The 24166-nt window shown below is 38.4% G+C and overlaps 1 protein-coding gene across 10 annotated transcripts in view; it reads left to right on the top strand.

Moving 5' to 3' along the window:
- The window catches only part of EYA1 (EYA transcriptional coactivator and phosphatase 1), a 345314-nt gene that overhangs the window by 190452 nt on the left and 130696 nt on the right, over positions 1 to 24166 (top strand). For all 10 annotated transcript variants that reach the window (XM_038000399.2, XM_038000401.2, XM_038000400.2 and 7 more), the window contains one exon: positions 14956 to 15033. In XM_038000399.2, the coding sequence (XP_037856327.1) occupies positions 14956 to 15033 (78 nt within the window). The remainder of the gene's footprint in view (positions 1 to 14955; positions 15034 to 24166) is intronic.

The raw sequence follows: 24166 nt of genomic DNA on the forward strand, positions 1-24166 counted from the left end.
ATCATATTATTCTCTGGAGAGAATGTGTGATTTGCATCATCTACAAATGCCTTTTCTAATACGTTTTACTAAACATTGGTGCTTTCATTGCCACACTGGTGCCTTCATGGCTGGATGATGCCATTCCCTAGCAAACAGCAGCGCTGTGCAAGAACCAGTGGCAGAGGCTTTGATGACAAGGACTTCGTTATAAGGATGACTCTTCAGGGTGGTTACAGTCCGGTCTTGAAGTTCTGATGTGCATGAGTGTGTGAGATTCCTTCCTGTGGTCCACGTGCACATTGTATTGCATCATTAGGTTAACTTTAGGGGATTCTTTCTTGTTTTCAAAGCTTTAGACTTAATTATAATTTCATCAACTGTCTGCCTGTTAAGCCTCTCTGAGATCAAATGGAGATGGGAAATCATCTCTGCTTTTTATTATAATGGTCATTATCATATGCACATTTGGTTTGGGGCAGTGTTACTGTGAAATTTAAAAACTGGTTGCAGTTTTGCTACTGCTCAGAGTAAATGTTTTCTACCTCAGAAAATATTTCTAAGTAGGTGGTAAATTTGGTCACACTTTTCTTGACTTTGAGAACCAAATTATACCAGCCAAACAACACTGTTAGCATTTGTTGGGGCTCCATTGGAGTAGTAATGACCAAATCTGAGAGTTGAGAACATGCTTGGGATGTTCTAGGATCAGCAAGGAGCCCAGTGTGGCTGGAGGAGAGAGAATGGCTGGGAGTAAAAGAGGTAAAATCAGAGGAATAGAGGGGTGGCACGTGTGAGCCTTGTAGGGTGGCAGATAGGCTCTAGCCTCTCACCTGCAGCTAACTGTATCTTTCATAATAAGAATAGGAACTCCAGTGCTGATTGCCTGCAACTAGGCTCAGGGTTTCTAGAGCGAGGCTTCCTGATAACTAAGGTCTAGATGTAGACAACTTTTCCCTACTTCCAGTTGCTAATAGTATAGAGAATCACAGTTCTGTGGCATCTCTGTGCTGCCTGGGCCAGAACTTTGGTATGAGCAGAAATATATCTCCCTGAGAACATCCAGTATTCTGGGAGAAACCTCTGGTTCCCTCCCGGGAGATATGTGAACGTTTAGTGAATGGTAGTATTTGGGCAAATTCATATGCCTTTGGTGACAGATTCCCTGCTTTTAAGTAAGTCCTGATTTCTTATGATATCCAAGGATGCCTTGGTGTGAGCAGTATATAAATAAAGTGGGGTCTGTTACATTTCTTCTCACCTTGCTAACTTGGAGTAAGGGTCAAGAGTAATTCATTCTCCTCTCTTTCACTCTAAGCATACAATACAGTAGAAAAAAAATGCATACATATTACAAATTTTCCACTTTTGCTTTGGGTAGGAAAAAAATTATCTGTCATATGTCAGTGACTGCCAAATATTGCTTATACTGTGGTAGAGAGAAAGCAAGTCTTCATAAGGTTATCAAGGGTTTGTGTTAATTTTTAGGACACACAATTTGTAAGTGAGAGCTTATTATGATTATGTTCATGGTAATTTGCTAGTTTTACAGATTTTGAGTTTTGTTTTGTTTTGTTTTGTTTTTGCATGCCTCCAGTATCCCATTATACCAAAAAATGGTAGACAGATTCTACCAAACACATTCCAAAGAGGTATGTTTATGTACTCCTCATAATACAAATTAGGAACTTTTTCTTAACATTGTAACATGAATCAAAATCTATAATCCTTACCCATTTTATCATTGTATTTATTACTAATAGGGCATTTTAAGTGGAAAGAATCCTTTTTGTCAACAATAAAGAATATGAACTACATTGACTAAGTTTTTGAGTACATCATATGCCCTCTACCTACATTTATCCTCAAAACAATCTTTAGGGTAACTTTTAGGCACCTCATTTTAAAGAGTTTAAGTGACTAGTCTGTGTATGCAGTGTATTAACTGTGTTGCGGAAGAGATGCAAAGGCCTAACAGGCTGATTTCAAAGCTATATTCTTTACACTTTAAAACATGGACTCCTCAATAGCACTGCTTAGGTTACTAGCCAAAAAGCTGAGTTCTTGCTGAAATAGTTTATCTTCCCTAAGAAGTGTTTATGTTACCTTATCTAAGATTGTGCCCAAGATGAAAGATATGCAACATTCATTTATATGTGTGCCTCACCTAGAAGAGTTTCTAAGTTTCTCGAAGCGGGGACACACGTGTTCACTCTAGTGTCCTTAGCATCTAATGGGAGGATTGGCAATAAAGTCAAATAAAAAAAAAATTGTTAAATGAATGCCTCATATTACTAAGCATATAATGTACATGAATGATTATAAGAGAAGAGCATTCATTAAGTTTGTTTACAATGCATTAACGATTCAATAAGTATCTAGAGCCTGTTTTTCAAATTTTTGAAATTGATCATTTCACAGACAATTCATATAGTTGCTATGGGCTGTCCATCCACAGAACATTCACAGTCAACATTGTTGCAGGTTGTGAATTTGATCTATAGTGACTGACTTGCTTTTGACCCATAGTAAATAACTGCTTCATAAATAGAAACTTCAACTGTTAGTATATTAATAGTGATGAAGCAACTTCCACATACAACCGTTCCAAGAAACAACTGAATGATATAAGGATAAGGCAGTTAATACACTTAGGGTTGGTGTGTAGATGGTAAGATGGTAAAGGAATAATTGGAAGTAAACATTTTGAAGGTGGGGAAAAATTGCAGGAAGAAGGAGATATATATATATATATATATATATATATATATATATATATATATGTATGTATTCACTGAAGTAAAAAAATAAAAGTGTCTATGTATATATGTGTGTATGTGTGTATATATGTAGTATATCTGTACTGTATATCCACAATTACATTGTTAATTTGAGAAATATTTATTAAGTGATTCTATCTAGAAATATACCAAACTCCATTCTAGCCAAGGAGAAGTTGGCTATTTAATGTGATTTACCACCATACTTTAAGATAAGGACTATATTCTGCAGAGGAGGAGGACATCTGATCCTCACTGAAGTGATTGTGGATTGTGGGGACGCACACTGGTGATGCTTAACCTGAGTCCCGAAGGAGAGGTAGGAGAATACTGAGTGCCATGCCAGGAAGAAAGAGAGAGCTTGAGCTTTATAGCTGTGACAAAGACATTCCGAATGGCAGAAGAGTGTGTGTGCGTGTGCGCGTGTGCACGTGTGCGTGTGTGTGTGTGTGTGTGTGTAAGATGAGAAGCATGCACAGAGATGGGGCTTAGATGCCAAGATGATGATGAAGGGCTCAAGATACGAAGTTCAAGAATTTGGATTCAACTGTACAGGAGCTGTGGGAGCTGAAGGCTTGTGAGTCAGAAAGTGGTATGATTGGGTTTGTGTTTTAGAAATGCACTTAGGTAGTATTTTGAAACTGTATTCAAGGGGTAGTGGGCATTAAGAAGGGACCGTAGGTGAGAAGAAATGAAGGCATTTTATCTGAAATCATGTGCTTATTTACATATTGTTATCTTTTTCTGAACATATCTGATACTTGCCTTAAAGAGAGTAACGTGGAAAATGAGTAATATTAGAAATATAGGAAGAATTGCATGCTTGTGAGAGCAGTTTTGTAGTCCGACTTACCTGAACTAAAAAATCACAATCACAATTCTGCTTTTTATTCACGGCAACTAACATATGCCTGTTGAGGACAGAGCAGGGAGCATAGAAAGAGTCCTGAAGGCTGCCTGCGTCTGTTCGAAGCTTTGCCACTTACTAGTTACGAAGTGTGATGATGAATACTTACTTAACTGCTCTATGCCTCTGCTTCCTGGTCCGTAAAATGAAGGTGATGATACTGCTTGCCTGTAGTGTTGCTACAACTGTTAGATGAGTTGGTAAAGTGCTTAGAACAGAGTCTGGCTCCTAGAAAATGCTCAATGTCCACTGGCTATTATTATCTATTACTTCTGAACCTCTGCCTTCTTTGCTGTAGAATGGCATTGCCCCTTCATCACAGGTGCATGACAGTTAATCTATCCAAAATACTAAGTGTAGTTACTGGTATCTACTACATGCTCAAAACATAGCAGCTGTTATTAAATAATGTTATATTTTTAAAAAGAAACATATCTTCTGGGACTGGCTACTGTAATGTCTCCAGGTGAGGAAAGGATATATTCTCCTCCTTTGGGATCCTGCATATCAAGCACAGCCTTTGCAGGTATTTGCAGTACTTGAGGTACTTAGTAATTACTTGTTCAATTAATGCTCAATGTGGGTAGGGTTTATGTCTGGGTGCTCCTGTGAGTTGGTGAAGGATGGGAAGAAACACGATCTGAGATGTATATTTAGTAGATTGATTACCTTTTAGGCAAGTAAGCCATTTTCCCACATTGATATGGTTGAGGTTGTGAGTCTGAGCCAGCTCATCTGCTTCCAATCTTCATGCACTGATTTATTTTACCACCCGCTAATTTGCAACATACACTGATACACTTTTATTCAGTGCCCTGGTATTCTTGGACCTTCTTATTGCTGTACCATTCACTGATTGTCCAGATCTATATCAAAGGAATGATTAAGGATGATAAAACCATATTCAGAAAACACTGGGCTTTTTGGCTGATTTACAAAAGATACAGCAATTAAAGAAACATGAAACTGTGTGATCATGGGCTATTTAACGTCTTTAAGCTGCAGTTTCCTCATCTATGAAATTACACAATAATAATAAATATCTCATAAAGTTGCCATGAGGAGCAAACAACCTATTGCTTGTAAAGTGCTTAGCAAAATGCATGGCATATAGTAAGTGCTCAATAAATATAAACTACATTTAAAATTATTACTCATCCATTCTAAAAGTCTACTTTAATATTGCCTGTGCCATAAATTGAGAATGTTGTATTGCTGTCTGTATTTTTTATTGGTACAATCTTTTCATACTGTTGTGCCATGCTTCCATTATTATAATAAGCTAAAAATGTTTTGATCTCACTTTGCTTTCTAAATATAATATCTATCTGTTGAAAGTCATTGAATGGCACATTTAAGATTTGTGCATTTGATTATATAAAATTTTTACTTTAAAAAGTCAAAAATATGAACTCTAGTTAATGATATGAATGCTGAAGTGTTTAGGGGAAGTGTATTATATCTGCAACTTCCTTTAAAATATATTAAAAATAAGATAGTTTTTTGAAGGATAGATATAGAAAAGTAAATATAGTAACATGCTAATTGTAGAGTCCAGGTGATACATCTATAGGTGTTCACTGTGTAATTCTTCCAACTTTCCTGTCTGTATGATAAATTTTCTAGCATAATATTGGAGAAAAATGGAATCTAGTATTTATTTTTTTTTTACTGTATACAAATAAACTCTGCCAGATTCTAGAAGAAATATAAAGAGGTGTATGGTACTGCTCTTGTGTGAAAGATGATTTGTGCCAATTGGATCATTTTAGTTATATCCAATTGTACTATTTTGTTTTCTGTTGCTTATAATAGAATACTCGAAACAAGGTAATTTATACAGAAAAGGAATTTATTTCTTACAGTTATGAAGGCTAAGTCCAAGGTCAAGGGCCTGTGTCTGGTGAGGGCCTTCTTGCTAGTGAGGACTCTCTCTAGAGTTCCAAGGTGGCACAGAGTGTCACATGGGGAGGGCACGGAGCATGCTAACATGCTAGCTCAGGTTCCTCTTCCTCTTCTCATAAAGCCACCAGTTTCCCTCTCCTGATAAACCATTAATCCATGAACCCATTAGTCCATGAATGGATTAATACTTTCATGAGGGTGGAGTGCTTGTGATCCAATTACCTTTTAAAGTTCCCACCTTTCAATACTGACACATTGGGGATTAAGTTTCAAAATGAGTTTTGGAGGGAGTAAATATTCAAACCATAGCTCCAACTAAATCAGTTGAAAGAGCAGGGGGGTAAAGCACTTGGGGAATAAAGCACCAGCTCCAAGAGCTGAATTTTCTTCAAGCCCAGCTGCTGAAATGGCCTGCTGTACCCTTCAAACCAGTTTACCTAGTAACTAGTGAAACAACCTGCCATGACTCCAAGACTAATTTTACCTACAGCCACCAGTCACCAGTCAGAGCTTGGCAGCCTCCCAAAGCTTCTCTAGTGCCAATGAGCTTTTCAAAACAAAATGTAACATTTCTCTTTCTAATAAAAACCTCCAACCTTCTCTTTGTTCTTAGGACATACTGAAGACCATTCCACTCTGTGTATATGTACTGAATTGCGATTCTGTGATTTTCAAACAAAATATTTAATTTAGATATTTGTCTATTTTATGTTGACCATGACACCTGTCTTAAGGAGCTCACAGGCTGGTAAAGGAACATAAGACTTTTTAAACATTTAGCAAAAACTAAAAGGTAATATGCCAAATAAATTATGGAGACTAGGATTTTCAGTCTGTGGCTTACTCTTCCTCAGAAACTGGGGAACAAGTACCAAAGGTTCACAAATTCAAAAGGTTTGTCTGTAGGGTGAGGAAATTAACAGGCCACATATATATTTAACTCTTTCACATATGGACATTCTGTTATGTTTATTAAAATACACATTTTTTTTCTCTACAAATTCACAGTAGGTTTTTGTCATACACTTTGGGTTCTGAAATATTTTGGTGTTAGAGGGCTTCATTCTCAAGAAGGTTAGAAGCCACAGATCCGAACAAAAGTGCTCTCAGAGTACAGAAGAAAGAGCTCTTCAGCTTGCTAAGGTCTGGCCAGGCTTCAAGGAGGAGATGGAATCTGAGCTGAGTATTGGGAAATGGGTAGAATTTGAATAGGTGGAGAAGAGATGGAATGCATTCTAAATGAGGAAACAATACAAACAAAGGTAGGATAGTTTGGGAGACTGTTAGGAGAGCAGTTTAGCTGAAGAAGGAATTGATAGTAGATAAGGTTGGAAGGATCAGTTGGAGCCAAACTGTGGAGGACCCTGAATAGTAAGCTAAGGAATTTGGATTTCATCCTGGAGTCGGTAGAGAAGCCATTGAATATTTTGAGCAAGGGGCTGATATGGTGGAAGTGTTTTAGGTGTTAATCTGGCAGCAGTTGCAAGGATAGACTGGATTGGGGGACAGATGAGCATTAGTATAGAGGCTCATGTAATCTTCTCAGATTGTATGTCTTAGGAAACTGAGCTAGTGTAGAAGAATGAGTTGCAAAACAAAAAGGAACATGGAGTTGTAAAAGACATTACAAAGGAGCAGTTATGATTTACCATATATTATTTCTTTTACAAAAAAAATGTCAATTAGTCTAGACCACCCCATAAGTAATTGCACATGCTGCTATTAATATATGCTGTACTTTCCATGAATAGCAGGTTTTGAAATGGACCAATGTTTCTTTTTGGCCATGTATACCCTTAAATTCAAGTTTAGTCTGGATGTGTTTATTTGACTTTCATAAGATTGTACCAGGTGTACCATTGAACAGCTAATGTTTTTTCCTGCCCTCCTTTAAGATAAAGATGGCCTCAACTTTACTCTTTGGAGAAAGAATGATCATATGCTATATAGCCATTAGGAAACAAGAATGTCTTGTTTCCTAAATGGGAATTAACTAAAGAAAACACATTTAGTTCATGGATATATGCACTTTTAGGTGAAGCAGAAATAATCAAATGAGTACTTGTAATATTGAATTAATCATGCATTTAGAGTGGGATGTCAAATGTATAAATTTAGCAATGTTGCTTTTTTCTACTTTCATATTTTATGCAACAATTTTATTCTCTTCACATCTCCCTCGCTGCCCCTTTTAAAATCATTTGACACAGTTTCTAAAAACACATTTCTATTTCTGCCTCATGGTTGGAGAAAGAGACTCATTAAATCTGTGAGCGATACTGTCGTTGAATCTAGCCCGTAACAGAACGTTGCATGTTTGTGCTTTTGTGATCCTCTACAGCATAATTGTGTTGCTCTATAAAGGGTTCTTTTAAGGCTTATTTGCAGCAATACCCAACATTTGCTTTTGTGGGTTATGTCCCATGAATTATTACAAATGGATGATAATTTATTTACCTTTCTTTTTACTGATTCAGGTGGGATCCTCTCTAAACCTACAAAAATTTCAGTAATCGATAGTTTATGCTAATGTGTCTTCTCCAAATAGTACCCTTTTCAAAATAACATAACTGACACATGCTCTGTAAATTAGACGCTTTTGCAAAACCTGCTTATCAGTAGACTGAGTGATGATTTGGAGGGAATAAACTGTCATCTTGATTTTAGCATAAACAGTGGTTTTATTTGTCCTGTGCAATGTCCCTAGTAGTATGAAGTCACTTGTAACCTGTTTTTTAAGTCAGTTTATTCATTCCCTCAGTAAATATTGATTTCCAACTGCAAGCCAAACCTTGGTCTAAGTCCTGTAGAGATACAGTCATGTAAATAAAAAAATGTAGCCTAGTGTTTTTGGTCTTAGAGGATCTTTTTATGTCATGAAGCAGTTTATCATATATTGAAATGGATAAGACTTTCCAATATGAAATGAGATAGAATACGACATATATTCTAAAGGAGGCACAAACACAGACATAGTTCAAGGAATAAGAAACCACCCCTGAGTACTAGATCAGAGAAGACTTAAGGAAACAGGTGGGATTTTAGTTGAACCTTGAAGAAACTGTGGGATTGAGTCATATGTAAAATTCATAGAATATTCAGTGTCAGAGGGAAGGGTACTACAAAGCTGTAGATTTGAGGAAGCATTAAACATCTTAGGAGGCCAGTTGGTTTAAATGATGTCCAGTATATGGATATGTGGTTCTTTATCTGTAAATGAGGATATTAGTGCCATACAGGAAGGTTGGGACAATTAGATGAGATTTTGTATTTTTTCAGTACTCTTGTATTCCTGCAAATTATTCTTTGTTATGCAAATATAAAGTGTATGAAAGAAATGAAATGAAAAGTAAAGCAAAGAAAATAAGAAAAGTTCTGTGTCAGAGTATAGGGGGCCTTAAATACATGATTAGAGATTGGGAACTTAATTCAGAAGAAAGTGGAGAACCTGCTGAAGACCCCAGAGCCAGGAGTGACTAATGCATATCTAAATTATGAAAAGATAAATATTTATTTCCAAAGCAGGGAGAATAGATGCTGAAAGTCCAATTTGCTAACTTTCATAAGAGAAGAGGCAGAAGGTAATTAGGATAGTGGCTGTGAAATTAGAAAGAAGATGCTTGTAAAAGATTTGAGTAGTGGAAATTATAGAGTGTGGCCAGGACAGAAATGATTGTGAGAGAAAATGCAGACCAGAAGGAGGTGAAATTATAGAACCACAGAGTAGACAAAGGAAGAAAACCTAGAGAAAAAGAAATACAGTGGGGAGAAGAGAACTATTGCCATGTTATATTGAACAATGATTTTTTAAAAAGTGTCAAGGAATAAGGCTCATTCTATACAATTGAGGAAAGTTAGGATTAAGAAGAGTTTGAACTGGGCAGTTGGGAAAGTCTTATTGGTAAAGCAGGTTAAACACTGCTTAAGGAAAGGAAACCTTCACTGAAATTAATTCTTCATGGAAAACTGGGAAATGTTGCAGGAAGATGAAGGATTTAATGCAGCATCAACATTCTTTAGAAAATAGTTGGTGTGGAAGGGAAATAGTTGGTGGGGAAGGGCTAAAGATGGTGAGGGATGAGGTATGTCGCAGGAGCTTAAGGAACGTGGAAAAAACTCAGTAGAAACTGTTTCAGACAGTTGTCAAGAGATGGAAAAGGGGGTCTGGCAAGCAACAGGGTGACTCAAAAGAATAAAGACAGAATACAATTAAGTGGACTGCCAGCATGCTGGCACCTGTTCTGCCATACTCATCCATCTGGAACAGCAGCAGAACAGTGAACAATGAGAGATTGCCCATCCTGAGATTAAAAATTGGCAAAAAAGATGCTAGGAGAAATGAGACCACACATCAACCTAGGATGGGAGCTAGACATGACTGGCTCTGGGTTTCAGGCTAGGCAAGGGAGGCTGTGAAGCAGGAGTGGGAGAATAGATAGGGATTTGGAAAGATGGGATATTCTGATGAGGAGTAATAGCAAGTAAGTGAATGAATGAGGTGAAAGGTGATATTTCATGGAGGTAATGCAATTCCAGGTATGGGTGCAACTGAACATTTTAATAACCAATATGGAATGAAGGTAACTCTTTTTGAAGTAGAAGAGATAAAGGAATCATAAAGAGTGGGAGAGGGATAGTAAACTGAGTTTTTAAAGTCCCTGCATAATATGGTAGGAAACAAAACTAAAAGAAAGATTGAGTTTGTGCCAAGCAAAGACAAGCTGTGCTTACTCTAACAGTTTGAGAAAAGTTGTGATATGAGCTTAGGTGCTGCTAGGGAGGGCCTGCAGGTCACCCAGGCTGCTGCTTTCCCTGCACGTTGCGGCATGAATTATTTGTAACACACAGGCTGGCTCTTAGTCCAGCAGGCGGTACTGTCCTTTGTGGGTGAACTTGGTTTATTAAAACAGCCCACATAATTTATGGTGAAAAATACAACTAATCAAATGGACAGAATATTTGTTTCTTCTGAATGGTCTGTCATCTTCTGCATGACTGGAACCTTCAAAGTATAACCAGAAGTCGCTGGATGAGCATGGAATCATGGTATGATGGGTTAGTGACATGATCTTGATAGCTAATGTCACCAAGCTCCAATGGTCTGATAGACAGATCCACACTGAAATTTATGATGCAGGAAGATGGTTTTCTCATTTTATGGGCCAGCCTCACCTCAAGAATGCCAGAAAAGATGGCTACATTTTCTTCTGGAATTATTGATCACAATTGCCATGTAAACCATTCTGTTAGCCTGTTTCTTCAGAAAGTATACACTGCTTTTTAATGATCAAAACATAAGTTTTCTTCATATAATCACAATTTGGTCCTGCCGTCTTATTTCCAAGTTACTTTGATTTAATTTTGGCTCTCTCGAAGTGTGGTCTCATGGCTGATTTAGACACATCCCTTCACTTTGGATTCTTCTTTCTTTTAAAGAGGAAGCTTAACTTTAATGTGAAGTTCATGATACATTTGGACCCAGTTATCTGTATCTTAAGAAAAACTTCGATTTGTCATAAAGAGACACTATAGTGGTAGAGTGACTATAAAAGCATAGGCCCTGGACCTAGCACAGTGTGAAATGATTTGAAGCATTTATCTTTTTTTATTTCTCACCTGAGTATTCCCCCACACTTACAGATGAGGAAGCCGAGGCATACAGAAGTTGACTAACTTCCAGATTCATGCTGTTAGATGCAAAGCTAAATTGAAATTCAATTGATAGTTCCAAAGCGGGTGATTTTAACTGTTATATATTATTCCTGGTATTACTCCCTAGCAGAAAGGAGGAAGCCATTCAGCCCAACAAATAATAATGCTACTGCTACTTTTAATGATGATGTTGAATATAGTTTTAGCTCCTACTTTATGCCAGGTACTTTATGTACATTTTTATGAATTATTATTTCATTCCTGTAATATAGATATAATTTTATATGGAGATAATTAAGATCAAGAAGATTAAATCACTTTTAGAAAGTCTTATAGCAGGTAACTGGATTCTCTGACTTCAAAACCAAAACTCAAAGGCATTTACGGAGGGAAGATCATTTCATATCTGGACGTAGCAAGTTGCCCAGCATTGCTCAGGCCTAGAGTGCATGGCCGAGTGAAGGAGTTGGAGGAACAGGGAGATTTAAGGGATAAAAAGGAATTTTTGAATATTTTTAAAGGATGAATATATTTTTGAGGATCAGATGGAAGATTGGAAACTTAGAATGGTAGAAAAAGAGACTCGTGTGGCAGCAAAAGAAAACAGAAGTTGCTATTTTTCTAATAGACTGGAGTCATATAATGAATAGTATGGTGGAGAGAAACTAATCCCAGTTATTTAGAGGTGAACAGATCATTCATAGTTTTTCCTTTTTAGATGGGTGGCTTAGATAGGATAGTTGTTCTTAGATGTTATAGTACCTTAAACCTCTAACACCAAGAAAACTCAGTGTCTGTTTTTAAATTCAAAACATTGGAGAGATGCTCTATCACATCATCTACAGCATAGTTATAAATGTGGTGGTGCTAGTGGGAATGGTATGGATAACATTTTGGTGGCCAGAGGTTATTCTTGTCTTTTTAACTCTCTGGTGGGTATATGTTTGGCTACAATAAAGCCAGAAGTAGTCTTTGTTTCTTTGGCTTTCATTCAGAAACTATTTTACATTACAATAAATCACCAGTCTTTAGCATCAGGTCCCTGGTGATCAAAGTATTCAATTACAGTACCTGATAAAATCATGAATATCCTGGTGGTTATTTTATGTACATCCTCTTCCTTCAACAGTGAACCTTTTTAAAAAACTGGGTTCATTGGGAAAAGGGAGTCTTTATTCATTAGTGTATAGATTGGTATGTTTGAACAATGTTGAAAAGCAGTGTTATTGGGGCCTAAAAGAAAAGTATCCTCTTCCTTTCCTTTCTAATCTTTTTGCCTAGTTTTAATGGATTTCAAGTATAATTGAATGTGCCTCTTGGGAGTGAAGGCTACATTCAATTAAGCTAATCATATGGAGAATAGCTGGTGTCGATTTTAGGGGTACAGAAATAGGAGTGGTTTTGGTGTAGTCAAGCTTTCACAAAGTAGTTGCATCTACAGAATCTAAGTCATAGACTTTAGATTTGACGAAGACTTAGAAGTAATCTTGATTGACATCTCACGGAGTGGAACAATTTTTTTCTTCACATCTTTTCCTGACAGCTGGGCATGAAACTTCTATGTGAGAACTTCCAGCAACTTCACTAGGCTGGGAGCCCTAAGACCGTAGGAGGGGAGGGACTTCGCTTTCCACTCTACCCGACGTGTGGCACTGTGCCCCAGCAGGCTTGTTGTGGAGTAGCTTGTACTATTGGAAAGTCCCACTTATTACCGTTTCTTCAAGCTTTAGTCAAGGGCCTTGGAGTCAAAAACATCCCAAATTAAATCTTATTTCTGCCCCTTACTGTGGGTCTTTGGGTGACTTCCTAACCCCTTTGGTTTTAATGTGTGCATGGGAAACAAGAAGGCAATATTGCCTAGGGAGTTTGTCTATTCTGAGACCTATTTGTAGAGTTGTTTGAATTATAATGTCTATAAATAACTAACACATAGTAGGCACTTTACAGGACCTGTTTCCATGGCACCTAATTCTAATCTTTTGCTTAGTATGTTGTATTTGATTCTGAGTTCAGAATCTTAGTGGTGATCTGCCTGGCAGGGAGTGAAATAGAACGATTGCTTTATGTGTATGGGGCATTATATGAGGTTTTTTGTTTGTTTGTTTTTGTTTTTTAAGGATGTAAGGTATGATGTGGACAGCTGAGTAAGAAACTTAGAAACTGTACGCTAGCAATGGAATACTGCCTTTCCCGAAACGATGGCAGTGTAATGGTGATAAAAAGCAAAATCATTCGGTTGTCTGGTGGCGTGGAGAGAGAAGGGAAATACAGGCTTATGTCAGAATTTTTTAGCATCAACAAAAACTTCTAAACCCAAAACAACTGGCAGAAAAGTGAAAACTTCAATTACAACTTCAGTTACACTATTGTTTGGTCTACATTAAAACTATCCAGCAGAGTGATTTCCATTAGTCTCACTGTTGTTTTCTGAAGCTTGTTTAGAAGTCATTTGAATAATTATTTTTTTAAAAAGTGACTATCTGATGCATCTATTTATAATGCTTATTTTTAAACTACACATTATGCATTAGGAGAATATCTGAAGATCCAGGGGTTGTGTGAATTTGTCTTTTCCCTGGTGTTTGTAACAGATTGGTGATGTTGAGAGAAGGGAAAGCTGCATTTTCTCCATCATCTTTTCCTACTTCAAAATGTATTTGCTTTATAAGAGAGGATTCCCCAGATACTCTCTTGTGGGAGCCTTTGTTTTAGGAAGCATGTAAATGATTTTTACGTATCCCTTACAATATTACTGCATTCTTTCTGAAAATCTGTTACTAAGAAATGAATACCTTCCACAAAGCAGGGTAGGCAAATTCTGATGATGGCACTTCACCAGCAGTTTGTACGGAAAACAACAATGCTACTTCTTCATTTTAAAAAAAAGTGTAAAACTAGAGAGAACAAAAGCAGATGTGCTGAAGTTGTTGGCTTGTCTGTTTGGTAGGGGCACAATAAAACTGTCACCATATCAGGGGAGTGGATTGCTTTAGAGAATCTATAGCATAAATCTAAAAGTTATCTCACAGCACAAAGGGACTTGACCGAAGATCGTGTATGTATTTCACAAACTGCTATCAATACTGTTTTGAAATAGAAAACTTTGTTTCTGCTTCATTTAGATTCAGAATGTTTTTGGTACGAAGCATACATAAAATATTGATGAATTGGCAATCAGATATGGCTGGGTGGTAATGATGGCGCATTAAATCAAGCCCTCGGTTTGTTAGCCATGCTGGAGAACCCAGAAGGTGTGTGTGTGTGGTAGGGGGGACCCTGCCCTTGAGCATCAGGAAGACCTGCTGGTGTTGACACCCACTCACTTCCTACTTCCCCACATCTTTCTGTTCTATCCTTTTGACTCTGACCAAATAACAGATTTTTCCACAACCCCAGGAAATGATTTTATATCACATCATGTAGATTTTGAGAGATAATTTATTTATCAATAAGTAATTCAGTAAATATGTAAAGCAATGATGAATTAAATTACTTTTAAAGTGCTGCTTTTAAAGGGTAACTTATGACAATAGATTGTTTCCTAAGGGGAAAGAACTTAATATATGAATGTTTTTTAAAAGGAGTCTATTTATGCTTATGATTTATGTTCAGTTAGGGAAAATGTTTCTTGAAATGATTTTCTTGTCATTACTCTGAATGTTATATCTTCTCTTCCATATCTTTACAAATAACTATTAATTCAATATCGATGTATGTTGTTTATTTTTGTAGTTAAAACAGAGCCAATGAGCAGCAGTGAAACAGCTTCAACGACAGCAGACGGGTCTTTAGACAATTTCTCAGGTTCAGGTAAGGAATAAATATCAGATTTTCACATCAACACCAAGCATTATTTTTTCTAGTTTACTCATGTAATGTCCCTGTGTATCTATATGTATGCATGTATATGTGTATATGTGTGGGTGTATATGTACTTATGTATATATACATATAAAATAACTTTGCTCAGAGTCACATATTACCAATTCTGGTTTCATTCATTATGAAGGAGTGGTTGCTGAAATGTTGGTATTCAATAAATGGGGTAAAAAGGGTTTTGTTCTTCTCCTTTCTTCTAATTATATTTACTATGCTGGTGACTCCTCCCCCATTCTCTCTTAGATGTATTATTTTTCCAGGTCTTCAAATTTGGTTAGGCAAAATTTGGTGTTTTACACTTCTAAGCAGACTCGCCAAGCCATCTTGCGAAGTAACTGTCATCCACTATAGATCTAAATTAAATAGACCCTGTAAAGCAGCATTAAGTTCTTCAGTTAGTTTTTAATCTCCTTCACATTAATAAAACCTGCCTCCAATAAACAAAATATCCAAGTTTCACAAGTGTCATAATGAAATGACTGACAAGAAAGTGACTGTGATCATAAGGTGGTTATGAGAATGTGATTATACATTTGCCAGATCACCCAGCCCAGCTTGGAGTATTTCATTTAAAAATTATTTATACTGGAGATAATTCTTAGAATTTTGACTTTTTTTATATTGCCTGCTATAATTTTAGTACCTCTCTATTGGAAATGCTATAATTTCCTAAAGTTGTGATTGATTTAATCAAGCTCTCTGGATCATTTATTTAATACATACCACAACAAAAAGAAATTGTAAATACAAAATGAAATGCAAACACACAACTTCGATACTAATGATACCAGGTAAAAACAATAAAAAATAACAAAGGGTGCAATATCCATTTGTTCTTTCCTAAAACATTTATTAGAATTTGACTTTTGCCTGGCAATGTGGTTGGTGCCATGCTGACTTCATAGGTGTATGAAAATGGTCCTGGTGCAGGGCTTAATGGGATGAACAAATGAACAGACCATCACAGTACAGTTTGATAATGCAGAGGGAAGCCCAGAGAGCCCAAAGAACACCCAGGAAGGGACCTAGTGGAGACCAGCTTGGGGCGGGGTGATCAGGGAAGGTGTCTTGGAGTAGGTACTCAGTCTTAAGAAATGAGTAGAAGAAAAGCACTGGGAAGGAGAAGCTGGACAAACAGACAGTCCATGAAAGGAGACAGCAGCGCAGAGGGCGTGGATCTTTGGGGAACTGTTAATGGTTCAGAGTTCCTGGTGTATGTACAGTGTGAGAGCAAGGGCATGTTGCAGAGGGAGGCAGGGGCCAGAGTCTAAAGAGACTTGTGTGAACTTCATGGAATTTGTGTTTTCTCCTGTGTGCAATAGGAAGCATCAAAGGAAGGGGGTTGCATGATCATATTCATAGCAGAATTATGGCCACGATGGCAGGATGAATTGGGGGCAGGTGAGCTGAAGTGGAGAAATCAGTTAGAGATTTTTTTGTATTAATTTGAGCAAGAAATATTGAAGACCTTAAATAAAGCGCTGGCAATGGGTATGGGAAGGTGATGGATTTGGTGCATTTCATTTATGAAGTAGAATTTATAGTGGTCAGTGACCATGGGTATAGGGGTAAGTGAGGCAGAGAAAGAAGTTAAGAGCCAGGAAATGCAAGAGGAGCATGGTTGACAAAAGAAGACAGGAAACTTAGTTTTGGGCATGTTGACTGTGAGGCAACATCTACCTACAGATGCCGAGTATATTAGGGTTTGGAGCTCAAGGGAGATTTGGCCTGGGAAATTTGAAAGTGTACAGGGAGTTAAAGCTAGTGGGGTAAACAAGGTTGAAGACAGAACTCATGGAAAGCTAATATATATGACATGGGCAGAAGATCAAATGAAAACAGGTAATTCGGAATAAAGCAACAGTTTTGGCCAGGCATGGTGGTTCACACATGTAATCCTAGCACTTTGGGATGCAGAGGCAGGAGAATCATTTGAGCCCAGGAGTTGGGGGCCAGCCTGGACAACATAGGGAGACCTATCTCTACAAAAAATGATTTTTTAAAAATTAGCTGGGCATGGTGGCATGTGCCTGTAGTCCTAGCTACTAAGGAGGCTGAGACTGGAAGATCACTTGAGCCCAGGAGTTCAAGGTTACAGTGAGCTATGACTGCACCACTGCACTTCAGCCTGGGTGGCAGAGTGAGACTTTGTCTTAAAACAAAAACAAACAAACAAAAACCAAGAGTGTTGAACTGGAAGCAAACACAGGTAAGAATTTTAAGGAAGCACTGTCAACAATGTGGCACAGCTCTTGTACACAGCTCTTGAAAATTATTTGTAAAACATGTCTTGAGAAAATGTTAACTATATTAAGAGAAAAAGCAAGTTATGAAAGAGTCATATTTTCAGTATAATCACGGTTTTACTTTCTTAAAAAGGCATCTGTATGTGCATATGTGGGCCTGTGTATATAGGTCTAAAAATTGACAGTGGTTCTCTCTGGATGGTGGAATATAATTTGAATGTTATTCCTTCTGCTTTTGTCTTAGTTTCAAAATTTTTACTTTATATATATGTATATATAAAACGTTTATACTTTTAAAAAGTGATACTTTTAAAGTCCAAGTTAAAAATCATGTGCTACAAAGATATATTTTTTTGAAAATATCTATGGAAAATAGTATTGCATCACTATCATTGTTTTTTTCTGATTTTGATAACTGTATTGTGGTAAAAGAACTCTTTGTTTTTAAGAAATGCACATAGAAAAAAATATATATGTGTATATATATGTGTGTGTCTATATATTTTTTATTTGTTTGTTTGTTTGTTTTGTTTTATTTTGAGACAGTCTTGCTCTGTTGCCCCAGCTGGAGTACAGTGGTGTGATCTTGGTTCACTGCAACCTCTGCCTCCTGGATTCAAGTGATTCTCCTGCTTCAGCCTCCCAAGTAGCTGGGACTACAGGTGCATGCCACCATGCCCAGCTAATTTTTGAATTTTTAGTAGAGACAGGGTTTCACCATGTTGGCCAGGATGGTCTCAATCTCTTGACCTCGTGATCCACTGGCTTTGGCCTCCCAAAGTGCTAGGATTACAGGTGTGAGCCACTGTACCCAGCCAGAAATATTTATAAGTAAAAAGATATCATACACAAAACTCCAACAGAATGTGAGGTATATATGTGTATGCATTTTCAGACACACACACAGAAGAAATCAAGGATAAAACTAATAACATGTTGGGGAATTTGGATGAAAGATATCTGGGACGTTTTGTGCTGTTCTTGAAACTTTTCTGCAAGTTTCAAATTGTGTCAAAATTTAAAATTAAAAAATTACAAGCATCAATGGGTTAGCCTTTAGCAGTTTCAGTAGATGGGTGAACTTTACTTATCTTGTCCCTGCTGGACCACATGACCAACTTCTGTGTCTCCAGCATAGCCCTTCGCAGATAGTATGTGCTCCTCAAGTTTATTGAATGAATGGATGATTTCATGAATAATGTGGGGGAGTGAAGATGAGGAAAAGAAAAATGTCTTTCAAGTACATAGTGCTAAAAAGAAGGGAAGGAAAGGAAATTCATTAGAGAGAAGGATGGCATTTAGGAGGTCAGGGTGGTTTCATACTGCTGACACAAACTCAACAGAGGCAGAGATTAGAGGTACGGGCGAGTAGGGGGATAATTGATAGAGGGAAGCCCCTGATGGGACAGCAATAGCACAAATCCAAAACAGAAGTGGATCAGGCTAGAAAAAGAATAACTTGTCCACTGAAACATTGGGGAAGATGCAGTATGAAGTGGTGCAGATGAATTGGAAGTGGACAAGGTGGCAGTACATTGAGGGAGTTCCTACACAATTCTGTTCAGACCCTTCAACGGCTCCCATTCGTCTCTATGGGTAAAAACCAAATCCTTAAAAAGCCCACAAGCCCTGTCATCGTCTGTCTCAGAGACTGTCTGACCTTGTTGCCTGCCCCCCTTGCTTACTGCTCTTCCTCCCACGTGGTAGACGTGCTCCCCACATAGTGCCTTTTTCGCTGGCAGTTCCTTCCCTGCATACCTGCCTTTATCTCCCTGACTTCAAGTCTGTGCTCAAATCTCGCCTTCTCATCGAGGCCCACCGTGACCACCCGACTCAGTGCAGCTCTCCTGTTCTACTTCTGTTCTACCAGGCCAGGTTCTTCCCTACTCTTTCCTGCCAATAATTATGAGCCTTTTGCAAATGCTGTCATTCTCTTGTGCATTATGTTTAGCATTGGACTCTCACCCCACTAAAACGTAAGCTTGTGATGGCAGGGATTCTGTCTTGTTTGGTTCACTTCTGTATCCCTGACACCTGAAACAGCACCTGCCACATATTAGGCACTCACATATTTGCCTAATATTTGCCACATATTTGAATTAAAGAAAACATGAATGAACAAATGATGGCTTCTACTTTTTCCTCTGAAGTGACTCAAAATGAGAGTAGTGATAGGCATGTGAGCTTGAAGAGCTGAAGAAGACTGAAATTGACTTAGTGGATGCTGAGGAAGTCTGAAGCTGCCTAGAAAGAGAAGGGGATGGACAGTAGAGCTGAAGGTTGAACAAGGCTGGAGCTAATGAACATGCACCTGTATGATGGAGTGATTTTTCTCTACAAGGGCTTAGCAGACCACATAAAAAGACACTGGGCTTGATCCAGGGTCAAGGGTTTGCTAGGTAGAGCATGATAGAATATGAACTTAAGAAAATTGAGAGTATCAGTAAAGGAATGGTTTAAAATAATTTTTCATGTATTCAAGACATGTAGAAAGAAGGAGAGGTAGGGGCTAATACCTTGAGAAAAGATAGGGATGTCAAGTGTTCTTCATCTCTTGATGAGGTTGGATAACACATGAAATGAGAACAAAAGAATGAAAATTCCAGACAGAGATGATGTTCCTTACTTAAACTCAATGAGGCCTTCACCACATGCCTCTGTAGTTAGTTTCTCAGCCTTCATCACTACTTTTAGGATTAATTCTTGGTTTCTGTCTTCCTGCCAAACTATAGCCCTATGAGAACAGAGATTTTGTTTGTATTATTCAGTTACAGTCCTGGTGGCCTTCATGGTATCGAGCATATAGGAGATGCTCAGTAAATGTTTGCTAAGGAAATGAATGAATTGATCAATGTGATTATGGCTTGAGACCATGGAGTGGGGAAAAGGGGCCAGGATGTGGTCTTGAGCTTGATGACTGAAGGACAGGGTTGAGGCCTAGACAGACTGAGAAAAGCGGTGGATGTATAACCCAGGGTGATGTTGGGGCTTATAGGGAGACATCACCAAATCCTAAAGTTTTTGATAAATGTGCAGTGTCCAGGATGTGGGTCATTCATGGAAATGTTGAAGATCTGTCATCAACCCCAGAGAAAGAAAGATTTTGTGGGAGAGTAGAAAGTCAATGGTTTGGAAGAAACAACAACAAAAATATGTTTTCAGGTCTTTGTGATATCTGGAATCTGAGAAGCAGCCTCAACTTGCAAAAGATACACAGGAGAAGTAAGGGCCTTGGAGAAGGGCTTTGCTGAAGGTGGAGGGGTAGGTGGTGGAGAGGCTGAAGCTGTAAAGGATCTTGTTTTCCATAGTTTGATTCTCTGTGTTGAATGCAGAGGAAAGAATCAGGAGAGCTGAAGGGGTTGGGTGAAGGCATAGGAAGCACAGAGCACCCTGGAATCAATATTCTCTTATTTTTACATTTTCTTTTCTCTCTCTTTTACAAATGATAAAAGAGACAAAAATCAACATACTGGAATGGCTATGAACAGGGCTTAGGGTTTGTAAAATAAAGAAGTTTCTAAGTCTTTAACTCCAAGCTATCCTTTACCTCTGTGGCCACCACTCCTACTTTCTTCTCCACAATGGCTTAAAAATTCACATGAACCTGGCTGGGCATAGTGGCTCACGCCTGTAATCCCAGTACTTTGGGAGGCCGAGGCGGGTGGATCACGGGGTCAGGAGGTCAAGACCATCCTAGCTAACACGGTGAAACCCTGTCTCTACTAAAAATACAAAAAATTAGCTGGGCATGGTGGCGGGCATCTATAATCCCAGCTACTCGGGAGGCTGAGGCAGGAGAATCGCTTGAACCCAGGAGGTGGAGGTTGCAGTGAGCCGAGATGCACCATTGCACTCCAGCCTGGGCGACAGGGTGAGACTCTGTCTCGGAAAAAAAAAAAAAAAAAAAAAGTTAAAGGTTCCCACCCTAACTATTATTCGTGTCATAACAAAATAGACAGTGAGGATAAAGAAGAAATGGAGCCACTCTGATGTTGGTGATTGTTATCTCCACCTCTCTTTCAAGGAGCCCTAGCACCTGCAAGCCTTGAGGACATAGTGACTCACTCTTCCAGGGAAGCCCTCGAGGATCTTGGTGTGGGGAGAGTGAAAGAAAGGGGAGGCTGGTTTTCCAAGGCGTGTGGCTGAATTGAAAATTGCAGCATTGTTTATCATGGTTTCAAAATATTGTAAAGTGATGCCCATTTACTCTTTATCAATGAAAAGCAATATATTAATGATGTAAATTTTAAGAACAAGAGGGATTGCAAATAAAGTGTTTTTAATATCTTTGCTGCCTCTGCCATTTCTACAAAGCCTGCATTTGTTAAGTTGTTAAGTAAAATGCTGGTTGATGTCTGGTGATACTTGAAAATTGAAAATAGAAGCAGGAATGCTTCTGGAGGAGAAAAAATATTGTGTAACAAATATGGTTTCTTTAATTGTTCATAAAAGGTCTGATTCATTCATTCAACAATTATTTATTGAGCACCTGCTATATGCCAAGCAATGTTCTAGGCAGTGGGAATATAGCAGTGAAATGGTACACAGGGTCTCTGCCCTCATGGAGCTTTCATTCTTTGGGAGAGACAGATAATACATGGGTAAGTGTTAAGTGCTGGTGTACATAAACAGGCAACTAAAAGTACTAAGAAGAAAACAAAAGCTGATCGAAGAATTTAGTACAGGAATGGATGGGAGTCTCTTTTAGAGGAGAGGGCATCTGAGCAGAGATCTTGGTGAAGGACAGGAATAAGTTTGGATTCACTGAAATGTGATAGGAGAATAATGGAGGACTTGGAGTTGAGGGTCAGGGAGGTGTGTGGCATGGCTTAATTTATGTTTTTAAGAGGTCACTGTTTGATGCATGGAAGGTGCTTTATGGGGAGAAGGGTGAGGGGAGGGCACGTGGAAGGAGGGAGACCAACGTTTTCCTCACTCAGAAGAAAGATGACTGTGTTAGTTCATGTCTTCCTAGAAGAGCCACCAAGGCAGGATTAACTGTACCAGGATTTTGTTAAGGAAAAGGAGAGAGGGAAGGAAGGGAGGTTAAGTTAGTTGGGAGTGCAGTCTAAGAACATTTCAGCAAGGCCATCAGAGGAGCCCCAGGTCTCCCAGGAACAGGCAGGCAGGCCTACCTTAGTATTCCTGGTGCATTGTCACTGGTTGGGTTAAGCCCTTTGAAAGTGTCCCCTCACCCCCGCCCTCCATGGCATGGATGGATTGCAGGGCTTAACAGCTAGGCCCTTGTTCAGCTTCATCCCCTGCAGCAGAAGAACCGGGAGGTACATCTTCTGTTTGCCACAACGTTGGTGACTGGAACAGAGTGATAGATGAGAAGTGAGAAGCTGTGAGGTTTGGGGTATATTTTGATGAGAAAGCAGACTGGACCTATGATCAAAGGGTAGGTGGGGTGTGAGGGAAAGAGAAGAGTCAAAACTTTACTTCTAAGATTTTGACCTGATTGTCCGGCTGAATAGTGTTGACATGAAGGAGCCTGGGGGAGGAATGAGCTGAGGACCTGCCAGTTTCAAGAGTTGTTGCTCCTCCCAGCGGTCCCAAGCTTGTGATGATTATTCACTTTTGATTCCCCTCTCCCTTCCTACAAAAAGATTGGAGGAGCTTCTTTCTGTGTTGGACATAGAATGGAATAATTGAAACAGATAAAGAGATATTGGTTGTCCGTATATTCCCAAGGCTCTGTGGCAGGTGTAATTTGGAGTTTTCTAAGGGTAAAATGACTGTTTAATTTACCTTGATAGATGATCTGGGGTCATTCCCTTTGTTTTAGGTTGTTTTTGTCCTATGAAATTAAAATTAGTCTGAATTCCTGGGTTACTGTTTGGAAAGTTTAAAGTGTTTCATGCCATTACTGAAAAGGTACTTGAGGTATAAGATGGCAGATTTTTGAATACAGGCCACACAGAGATTGTGGGAGCCATACAGGGGTTTGAATTTAAAGAAAGCCCAAGAAATATCATTTGACCTAGCCATCCCATTACTGGGTGTATACCCAAGGGATTATAAATCATGCTGCTATAAAGACACATGCACACGTATGTTTATTGCAACACTATTCATAATAGCAAAGACTTGGAACCAACCCAAATGTCCATCAATGATAGACTGGATTAAGAAAATGTGGCACATATACACCATGGAATAAAAAAGGATAAGTTCATGCAGCCATAAAAAAAGATGAGTTCATGTCTTTTGTAGGGACATGGATGAAGCTGGAAACCATCATTCTGAGCAAACTATCACAAGGACAGAAAACTAAACACCACATGTTCTCACTCATAGGTGGGAACTGGACAGTGAGATCACTTGTACACAGGGTGGAGAACATCACACACCGGGGCCTGTCATGGGGTGGGAGGAAGGGGGAAGGATAGCATTAGGAGAAATACCTAATGTAAATGACGAGTTAATGGGTGCAGCAAACCAACATAGCACATGTATACCTATGTAACAAACCTGCACGTTGTGCACATGTATCCTAGAACTTAAAGTATAATTTAAAAAATTTTAAAAAGCCCAAAAGATATGACTTATTACATGACCTTTGACATATTCAGTAATTTTAAGCACACCTAACTAGGTGAGTAGTTATAAGACAGCATTGTGGGTTCTTCACATTTATTTCATAAGGGATACTACTTACTGCAATCTATATTGCTAAAGAGCTGAATTAGGTTTATTATGTATGTTTATATAAAACTTAAAATAATTGAACCATTCTTCACATTATTGTGGTTTTAAACATCTACTTTGCTTATGCCCTAATTCTCACATTCTTTTTAAACAAACAGTGTGTGTTA

This window comes from Chlorocebus sabaeus, chromosome 8 (assembly GCF_047675955.1).
Source record: "Chlorocebus sabaeus isolate Y175 chromosome 8, mChlSab1.0.hap1, whole genome shotgun sequence".
NCBI lineage: Eukaryota > Metazoa > Chordata > Mammalia > Primates > Cercopithecidae > Chlorocebus > Chlorocebus sabaeus.